The following is an 11228-nucleotide window of genomic DNA, read 5'->3' as shown; positions in this document are numbered from 1 at the left end:
TTCCGCAGGATGAAGTTTTGGATGTTGTCGCGGATAAGTGGCGAGTTGTTCGGGATCGAGTTTCCTAGGTTGGAGGCGCCTTCAATGGTCTTGGAAGGTGCCTTTCATGCTCTTTATAAGCTTGCTCGCCCAAAGCTTCAAAATATAACTTACATACAAGCTTCTACGCATCCGATTGAGGTTCTGACTGCTCCGGCCTACTGCTGTGACTCTGCTATTATGATGTTGTGCTTGACTACTACCGAGGAACCGACTGACACCGAGCCAAAGCTTGCAATCTTCGAAGGTGTTGGTTAACGAGTTGTAATTAATTTTTAATTATTTGCAATAGGACAAGTGCATGGTATTGTATTTGTTTTGTCTTTCTATGTATTCAATTTCCTCTTCCGAAGGTACTGGAAAAGGCTTTTAATGGATTATCCATCGATAGGTCCGCAGACCTGGGTCTTGGAGTATGAGTCGTCGACGGCTTCCAACCAAGTAAAACCGTTGGTGTTTTCTTATGTTCTCATTTCGCTTTAATTTCCCGCTGCGTGCTTAATTTTTGAAAAGAACGTTATTTTTAAGACAAGTGATTCACCCCCACGTGTATCTCGATCCAACAAAACGTTGTCGCTGCTTCCTCCTCTGCACATAGCAAAAAAAGAGTAAACAAAACGTTAGAGTGAGAATCAAGGAAGAGGTCTCTAGTGCAGACACTCCGACACTCAAATCAGTACGATGATCGAGTGAAAAGTAGAGAAGATGAACAATAGATACTTGAGCGTAAAATGTAATATGTAATCAAGCGTACCAAATAAAATGACAAAAATATTATTTATCAAAAGATATCGGATAATAAAAAGTATAAGGTCTTTATTCGAGAAATCTTCCATTATAAAAAATTTGTTGGTTTAAAAAAGATATATGTTGTCAACGATGTATACATACTAATTTTGATCTTAAACCTAAGTTTCTATCAAAATTCTCCAGGAAAAATCCATCTACATTTTCCGAATTAATTAAATGTATAGGATCCATCTACATTTTTCGGATTAACGTTTTGTGTAGATATATATCCGCGTAATTTTGTTTATTCTTAAATCGAAATTTTCTTCAAGTGATCACTTGTTTTTTCCGTTTTATTTTCGTAAAATTAACAATTCCTCGCCGAATCCGTCCCTCGCAGAAGCCCTAGCCGCCCTCGCGATTCTCCTCGCCGCGAGCTCCCTCGTCGTGACGAGCTCTCACAGGCGCCCTCCCTCGGCGAAACGAGCTCTCGTTCTCCCCGCCCTCCTGCAAATCTCGGCCCTCTCTTGCCGTGCCCTCCCTCGTCGCGCCCGAAGCTCCCTGCAACGAAGCTCCCCGCGACGTCGGCCCTCGCCGCGCCCTCCCTCGAGCCTCCCTCACTTGCAGCGACGAAGCTAGGGTTTCCCCGCGCCTCCCTCGCCGCGACGCGCGACGTCGACGCTCGCCGCGCCCTCCCTCTAGCCGTCCTCACTTGCCGGTAAAAGCTAATCAATTTTAGAAATTGCATGATTACTTGTTTTTTCTGTTGTTTTGATCCGTGTTATACCGGAAGATAACACAGTTCTATTGTTTCTGATCGGATTGTATTGCTTGTGTTGCATATTTCAATTCTCTATGAATGCTTATCTGTGTTATAGCTCCGTACATGCTTTTTCCTGTTAATCATTTTTAGAAATTGCATGATTACTCTTGCTTTTATCTGTGTTAAAATTCCTTAGCAAAACATGATTTGTTTCTATTGTTTTTCTTCTGTGTTATACCTGTATCTACGACAAATCATCTGGTAGATGAATTAGTCTGAAAATCTGGAGTCATATAGGACTAGGAATACTTTTGCTCTTATATTTTTCCGAGTTAGTTCTCTAAGACCAAATATAATTAGTCTTAGATGAATGTAATTGTGTCTTCATTGTAGAAGCACTCTTGCTGATTATTCGGTCATAAGATTTAGTCTTTCTTCTCCTCCATTAGGAAGATGAAGAAGTTGTTTTCTATGACAGAGAAAAAGTGATGTAAGGATAGTAATCCTTGATTATATAGTCTCCTTGAATTAAGTGAATTTAATTGTTCATTTGAGAATATAGTTAAGTTTTGTTCTATATCTACAAAATCTTCTAATTGATAAGTAAAGATACTATTACGTCTTCTAGTTATAATGTTATCTAACCGGGAAGTCATATTTGTTTTTGTTTGTCCTCTCACTGTTAGTGAGGGGCATGCAAATGGTTCAGCTTGAGTTATTGTGACTCTTACTAGTCAGTTTTGTACGTAAGAAACTTATAATTATTTGGGGGTTGTCTTGGGACAATCTTACAAAGTGATAACTTTCTTAAATATTTGTTAATGTTGTCCAATGCCTCCCTGCAATCAGTTGTTTGGATATTCTTTTGTAGATAGTTTTCTATTGGTAATAGCATATTTTCTAGTAAAGTTGTTATATAATGCAAAGAAGTAAATAATGCTAGTATAGTATTATTTTGTTGAACTAAAACTTTGTCTCATTTTCTAGTTAGTTCAATACTACAATATCTATTTTCTTTTGTCTTAGCAAATTGTTTAGAGAAATCTAGGGCTTCTTCGTAATGAGTATTCTCGTTGTGCAGTTTGTTCATTTAAATTTGATTTCCTTAACTGTAGTATGCAAGAGTTTCAGTTGTTTTCTATCTGAGTTTTATGTATTGTAATTGGATCTTTAATATGAAGTAAAACAGTCTTGGACTAGAGTTCAAAATTTTTATGTTTACTTCATCTCTTCTGTCTTTTGCTTCGATAGATCAATGGCAGATTCTTCGTCGAGATCTTTGCCTTCCAAGAACAACTCCGCCGTCGAAGAGGAGCCCAAGCTGGAGCTCCTCAAGAAGGTCGTGTTTTTGATTTATTTTCTCGTCTCTTCTGCAGCACTCCGCTTCTTGCTGCTTGTTGATGAGCAAATTTTTTTCCCGATCGTAGATTCGAAGGCACGAGGTCGCCATCTCTGAGCTGAACCATCTCCAGCCCTCCCGAGTACTTCTCTTCTCTCCCTCAAGTTTTCTCTTGTGCCTTTGTTCTAGAGTAAGCCAGATTTAGGGTTTTCATACTTTTTTTATCGATGACTGTTTCGATTTGGCATCGATGTCTCCCTGTTGAGAGTATTGAATTGGCTTGCATTCATAATAAAATCCATAGTGTGCTGATTCAAATTGCTCAAAGATTGCAGAGCTGTATCAAGGTCAGGAATGGATCTAGGAATTAGTATTTAGGCGGGCTTGAATGTAATAAATTATATATTATTATTAAAAATATAATGAATTATACATATATAACAAAACAAATCATTATATTACATTATATTGTTCAACAAACAGGATAAAAGAAGTCTTCGGGGCTACGATGCAATGATTAGACCCTCTGAGTGGTTAACCAGGCAACTAAGAGTTGAATCTCAATTGTGATACACTGCATGGATTTTCTGGAATGACAACCCTAAGAACGATAGCCATTTGGACGAGCCTCCGCGCGAGCTCTCTCGATTTATCTTGGTAGTCGGTAGGAAACTTCGAGGGAGTTGGCCGATCACCTCTAGAATAGGGGTGCAAATAAGCCAAGCCGCTCGTGTGACAATCACGAGCGACTCGGTCAAAACTCGACTCAAGCTTGAAGTTGACCAAGCTCAAGCCTAATTATTACCGGCTCGATGGCTTATTGAGCCAAACGAGCCCATAATAATATATATTTTTATAGCATATAATATATAATATATAATATACTAATTTATTTATAAAAAAATTGGAGCTCGAGCTTGAGCCCATAATTGAATATCAAGCTGGAGCTCAACTCGAGCTCGAGCTTATATAAATCGAGTCGAGCAGAGCTCAAGCCTAGGTCGGCTCAAGCTAGGCTTGTTTACAACCCTACTCTAGAATTAGTCGATTCAAATTGTTGGATACTTCAATTACCAAAAAAACAAAAAGGATGAAAGGAAAAGAAAACAAAATTCTTCCCCTCTTCCGACGATCTTGACTAGCTCTGACTGAAAAAAAAAACAAGAACTGCTCATGTTGAAGAGGAAGAAGAACTAGGATTGTTGTTGGTTGGTTGGAAAATTACAAAATGACGGGAAGGAGGAACAGGAAGAAGAAACAGGGTTGTTGTTGGAGAAGTGGAAGAGAAAGACAATTAAATTACGATTGAAAAGAAAAAAAAACAAGGAGAAGGAATTAGAAGATCACAAGGAGCAGAAGAGGTCAACACGGGGAGGCTTGTGTATGAGTTGGTGGGAGTGAGATTGCTTATATGGAAGAGAATAAAAAGAAAAGAAAGGAGAAAATAGATTTATCAAAAATTCTCTAACTCATTTTAAATCGATTGAACCCGTTTAATTCAATTAAATTTGGGTCAGCTATAACTTGGTCAAATCAAATCCAAATCAATCTTGATTTTGGCCAACATACTCCCGCTCTCGGTTCCTACCCAATGCATTTTGTTCGATCCCAATCTGATTTTAAATTAGCACCTTCACTTCATGTTAAAAAAAATCAATACTTTATAAAATTTATATAGATAATAAAAAAAATGGACTGGGAACCCATACGTGGCTCCATCTCTAATTAAGGTAGCGATCCTTGCCTCCTACTTCCGTCCTCCACAATGCTTCCTCTGCAAATAGCTTGCTAGAAGACTCCACATTCTTAAAAAATTGCCAAAAATAAAATTCTATATCTCTTTTTTATCATCGTGTATGTCACCATACACAAATCCTAGGTTCTCATTTTGTGCCCCCATCAACAAACCTGGAGGTGTAGAGTTTGGTGATACAAACTGTTATATTACCTTCATATGCCTTACGTGTATATAGACTTCTAATAAAACTATAAACCTAAAAGTGTTGATCTAGAACTAAACTTGCTACATAATATATTATTAACTTGATACTCTTCACAATTCTTCTTGAGACTAAGACATGATCATAAGGAGTTAATGAAATACATAGAAGTCATCTCAGCATACCCCCCTCCCCCCTCCAGGACATTATAATTCGGTTAACATTCCATCCATCTCATCCGACGGTCCATCTGAATCAGTTTTCGGACAGGATCAAGTAACATTTTGAGTTTTGTATTTATTTAGGAGTTGGTTTTATCTGGTATTTTATATCCATCATCCACTGTTGTTATTTAATTTTTTTTTTATAGTTAAAAACTATCCTAAATTGCCCGTATGTTCTAACCCTTTGTTTACTAAAGGTTGGACTTCTATGCATAGAAGTAGATCTTTAAATTGCTATGTGGGCTAGTAATCGTTTGATGTGCGTAGTGCATTCTTCCATTTCTCAATTTGTATATCTTAAGTCTTGGGCTTTGATGGTAAGATCTAGGTCTATAATTGTTAATCTGCAATAGATCTTTTCTCGTTCCTAGTATTTTATAGGGTTTTCACCTATGACTTTTATTTTTTCTAATTGAGAGATTAGAGAGGTCGGGTATGGTTGGGTATTTATCAAGTGGAGAAAATATGTGGGATTAAGTAAATCTTTTAGTATGGCTAAGTCTGAGTTATCAAGTGGTTTTGTCTGTGCACTGACATTTACTGATATTAGTGGTAGATGTAGAGTTGATATCCTTACTAGTAATTGTAGGAATAGGTGTAGTTGTGGTGGTTTTATGGGTGTCTCCACGCTTACACACTGTAGAAGGGTAATCAGAAAAAATTGAGGAGACTATGGGCGTAAAGACAAAGATAGCATAGTCTTCTGTAATTAATAATGTTTTATCTTTAGCAATAAAAAAACTAAGTCCTAAGATTAAGGGAATATTTGGATGTACAAGAGGTTTTATCCAAAGCTTAGAGAGGGAAAGAGAGGAACCAAAATTATCACAGTTAATATGAAGTCTTAAGTGAGTATTCATTACAAACTTGTTACATGATAGCTGTTGACAATCAAATTGGATACTAATCAATGGTTGAGTAGCAGTTTTGATGAGTCCTGGTTGTTGGATCGCGTTGGCCGGCTAGAAGGAAGGGGTGAATTGCCTGCACAAATAAAAACAAACTCTTCCCGGACTTCTTAAACTAACACTTGCATAAATAAATAAAAACAATAAACTAAAAAAGAGACACAGGAGTTTACTTGGTTACAACCGGGAGGTTGTTAATCCAAGGAGAATGAAGTGCAATGGATATCTTCTTTCAGGCGGAGAAGCCTCTTACAGCATTCAAGCACAGAAAAATAAGAAGCTAAACTAACAATGAAAGCATACAAGTGTTGTAATCAGAATTACTTGTTTATTCTAGCTTCTGGACCAATGTTGTATTTATAGCCTTGGTCAGAGCGTCTGGAAGGATTTCAAACGTCTGGGAGGGGATAAAACTTTATCCCGACGCGACGGTCAACGTCCACGTCGATCTTGATAAACTTGAGGTTCCGTGCGCCCGGACCCTAAAGTCAACCTAAGTTGACTTTTTCGGTTCGGGCCCTCTGCTCCGGTTTCGCTTGCCTTGATCCGAGTCTTCCGCTTCGGCTCCGCTCGCTTGGGTGATCTCGGTCATCCGGAATAGGGCTCACCTGAACCTAACTTTCGGCCTTCTCGTGCAGACTTCCGTTTCGGCTTCTAGTCCCTCGGAATCGTGGCGTGCCTCCTTCTCGTCCGCCAGCATACTCATCCGTAGCTCTTCGTCCCTCGGACGCACCGAGCCCATCGGCTCTCTCCCGTATCGACTTTCTCGCTAGCTGTGTCTCTTGCTCCTCGAGCAATCTTCCGCTCCGGCTTCTCTTCCCTCAGAAACACCGCACACTTCCTTCTCGTCCGCCGGTGTACTCTTCCGCGACACCTCGTCCCTCGGACGCACCAGCCCGTCGGCTCTCTCCCTGTGCCGTCCTTCTCGCTAGCCACGTCTTCCGTTCGACTTCCAGTGCTCCTAAATTCTTGCACACTTAGACACAGGGTCAAAATACCACAGGATCTATCTTAACTTATTTGATCATATCAAAACAACTTTGGGATTATAACACTGGTGGAACTATTGATAGTATAGTGGTTTCATCAATCGTGGAATTGATGGCCCCACTATCAAGAAAAGTATGAAGTGTAAATCCATGGCCATGAATATTTACTAAACAGTGAACTCTTATATCTGTGTTCATCCAGTATTACTGATATTGGGGATTATTATGAATACCAAGTAAGTATCACTTCATAAAACTTTTTTAGGATTTCTAAAAATAGACTAAGCAAACTCCATTTAGAATTTAAGAAAGTATCAAAATAGTATTTAAAGTGTTTAAATTCATTATTAACATCGTTTAATTCATTTAATAGATTCTAATAATCTAAATTGAAAGATTAATTTATTATACTAAGGAAAATTAAATTGATAAACTAAATTTTTTAATTTAAATCACGATTTTGGATTCTCTAATAAAACATAAGGACTTGTATTTGATTTTTAAAAATTATGAGAGTACATCGAAAAACAGCGCAAACTATGAAAGGGTGAAATTGAAAATTTCCTGAATTACAAATGAGGCAGGATCTCCTGGATGAACCACTCATATTTGCAGCCGGATCGTGGCCGCGATCCGGCCGCAATTGGTTGCGATCCCTTCCTAGGTTCACCGTCTCCACCAAGTTATAATTTGGTTCAGCTATAACTTGGTCAAATCAAATCCAAATCAATCCTGATATTGGCCAACATACTCCCGCTCTCCGTGCCTACCCAATGCATTTTGTTTGATCTCAATCTGATTTTAAATTAGCATCTTCACTTCATGTTAAAAAAAATTCAATACTTTATAAAATTTATATTGATAATAAAAAAATTGGATTGGAAACTTCCCATACGTGGCTCCATCTCTAATTAAGCTAGCGATCCTTGCCTCCTACTTCAGTCTGCCACAATGCTTCCTACACAAATAGCTTGCTAGAAGACTCCACATTCTTAAAAAATTGCCAAAAATAAAATTCTATCTCTTTTTTATCATCGTGTATGCCACCATACACAAATCCTAGGTTCTCATCTTGTGCCCCCATCAACAAACCTGGAGGTTTAGAGTTTGGTGATACAAACTGTTATATTACCTTCATATGTCTTACGTCGGTATATAGACTTCTAATAAAACTATAAACCTAAAAGTGTTGATCTAGAACTAAACTTGCTACATAATATATTATTAACTTGATACTCTTCACAATTCTTCTTGAGACTAAGACATGATCATAAGGAGTTAATGAAACACACTGCCAATAATCTATCTCAAATCAGCAAAGCGTTATAATAGTTGAAGAAGCAAACAAACAATGGTTCCTTCTATGTGAAATCAGCCAACACATCAAAGAGAGGATAAATGGAGATCTAAGAAATTAATCTATGAAGTGAGCTTCTTGTTGAAGTGGCGATTATAGCAAACACTCAATAGACCAAGGGAAAAGGGAAAGGATTATAGAGTAAGATGAATAGACAAATAGATAGCACAACTCGACCTTTTGCTAGAGCAATATAAGAACACGATATTTTCTCTCTTTAAGTCTGCACTACAGATTAGACCACACACACAACACAACAATAGGATAGAATAAGACATGCAAACAGAACGAAGAAAGTGAGAACAAGATGCAAGAGAACAAGATGGATTTGGACCTTGATCGACGAGCCTGAAATGAAGGAAGATAAGTTCACACATTTAGATCTGACTTTTCCTACATATAATAGAGGAAAAGAGAATAGAGATGCACTAGGAGAACATCGAAAGGCTCAATAGAGGGCAAAGGTTGATATACGAGGAGTGAGAGGATCCGAAATCTGCAGTGGGAGTTGAGTGGGTCAGTCATATAAAGGTTGTGATTTGCTTTCAAGAAATCAGTGTAACATCGTCTGTAGATGTGTGTCCACTTGAAAAAACCAGCAAAATGAAAAGGGAAGAGATTTGTTAGTGTCAAAGACACTGATGCTAGAGAATTGGCCACGTTAACGATTTCTCAGTGACAGATGAAGTAGAAATTGATTAAATGGAAAGGAGCTAGGAGTGTGATGATAAGGGACTTAACAAGGAATTTTATGATGATTTGTTTGCCCACGAATAGAGGACTAATTCTTGCAATGAAAAAGTGAATAGAGGACTAATTCTTGCAATGAAAAACTGAACTAAGTTTTGTGTAGTTGCTTGTACCATGTTAGTATTAATTTGAACAGTTGTTTTCCAGGAGAGAAACATTTGAGATACTGATTATATTCATATGACTTACAAATATGATTTATTCTGCATATAACCATATTGTGTTTATATTGTATGATCGATGTATACTTCTTTTTTTATGAAAATTAAGAAATCATCTCTTCCTTGCAATTTGATAATCTTTTTTTCCTTTTGCCTTTTGTTTTTCCTAGACAGTATACCAGCAGAATTGTAATATCTTCTTCCGGAAGACTATCAAGACAGTGATGGCATCTGAACAGAGTAACTTGCCTTGCCAGTCCTGGCTAAGTTCATACAAATCTTTTTCTCTATCTGTTGCACTCATTTTCTTAAGTTATGTTGGTCAGAACATCTTGATTTAGCTAAAGCTCAGTTGCAAGAATTTGATGCTGTTTTGAAGCAACCACAGAAGCAAAAATGACGAAGGTATGTCGTTTCCAATTTTTCCCTTTCTTTCTCATTATCTTGTGAGTGCCCTTAGATAAAGTGATGGCATTGCATTGGTTAAGGAACAAGTGTTTAGTAGGGCGATCTTTGTTCAAAAATATGAACTCCCAGTTGAAGAAATAATAGAAGATAATCAAAGAAAATAATTTCAAAATTGAAAGAAAAAAATAGTAATCCGAATTGCTGCCTTTGTCTCGAGATTTCATACTGGGATCGACATGACGGCGTAAGTTTACTCGGAACTAAACATGCTGGAATAATTGGCACAATTTTTCTAAGTTCTTGTACAAATTACCAATGTATTCAGATTTAATTCTGGAAACTGAGGCCCAGCAAAAACTTCAGACTTGAATTTCTCATTATCTTAACAATACTTCCTATATCTTCATGGAACAATTTGCACAATAATGCTGTCGATCTTGTTACGACGACTTAGGAACTACTTAAAAAGTTTTATTAATCTATTTATTTGATTGCTACTTGCCTTTTTCATTCCTTTGCAGATACATGGTGGGTGATAGTTTCTGCCTTCGTCAGTGTATTACAATTCGGCTGTGTGCCCAGTATTTTGTAATATTTTTTTTCGTTTTTTTAATGCCTAATGTCTATTATAGTTGTTGAAAAATGTCACATCTGATTCCATCTACGAGTAAAATTTTCATTTCATCCTGATAGCTGCATCACTAATTACCATAATTTCAGATTGGCAAATTATGTTTTGTTTTTTTTTTTAAAAAAAAAATCTAACTCTTGTAGAACACGATGAAACAGAACTTGCGCATTTATGGATTGACAAATCATGTTTTTTAATCTAACTCTCAAAGAACATTATGGAATACCATTGAATCTTATGTATCATTTCTTTTAATTTAGGTACTTGTAAAGTATATATTAATGTGATGTCTTGCTAATCCAAGAACAATGAATCATTGCATTCTTTTCCTTTGTTTTGGACGGTGGGGTGGTGCAAACGAATGGAGTGAAGGTTTTCATAGCAGCGGTGTTCTTGGGAATATTTATAGAGGGGAAATAAATCAGCAAATTATTGAATCACGGGAATTACATAGCTGAAGTTGTCGAATATTTGAATCACTTAGACCAGTTTTAAAATTATCAAATCATATTTAATATTCATTTTACCTCATACTATTCACAATTGATAGATTTACCCATTGATTGTTACACGATTAGTAAATCTGTGAATCGAATTAGATGTATTAAGGAAATTAGATGGGCATATTGGATCAAAATCTATTGATAAATTTTGAGAACTTTAAATCACTCTAAACAGACTTTTGTACTTATCTAAGTCTCCTAATAGATTTATGTTCTCAAATATCAATTTGATATACTATATTGAGAGCAATGATTTTTCTCCATAACCTCTGTTTAGATAGATGAAATTATCATCCCTAACCTAGGTGATTTAGATATTCAACTTCGGCTACAAGGTCAATGATTTACCCCCAAAAATTAAAAACAAACAAATATTGTGAAAACATAGGGTGAATCATTTTCATCCATGTGAACCAAAAAAAATGAAAAGTTGTAGATGCTAAATTATATTTTTAAATACATTAAATGGCTAATTTATATTGTCATA

The 11228-nt window shown here is 36.8% G+C and overlaps 1 protein-coding gene across 1 annotated transcript; it reads left to right on the top strand.

The window, feature by feature from the left end:
• Positions 1-1139: 1139 nt before the first annotated feature.
• LOC121999522 lies at positions 1140-10294 on the top strand (the record flags this gene model as incomplete). The annotated part of the gene is made up of 6 exons (XM_042554193.1): positions 1140-1486; positions 2783-2870; positions 2959-3012; positions 9370-9439; positions 9526-9604; positions 10129-10294. Coding segments are annotated over 5 exons (633 nt in total), but the record flags the coding sequence as incomplete, so codon positions are not given.
• Positions 10295-11228: the final 934 nt, after the last annotated feature.

This window comes from Zingiber officinale, chromosome 7A (genome assembly GCF_018446385.1).
Source record: "Zingiber officinale cultivar Zhangliang chromosome 7A, Zo_v1.1, whole genome shotgun sequence".
Lineage (NCBI taxonomy): Eukaryota > Viridiplantae > Streptophyta > Magnoliopsida > Zingiberales > Zingiberaceae > Zingiber > Zingiber officinale.
Note: the sequence above shows the minus strand (reverse complement) of the source record. Positions and strands in the feature narration are given on the sequence as shown.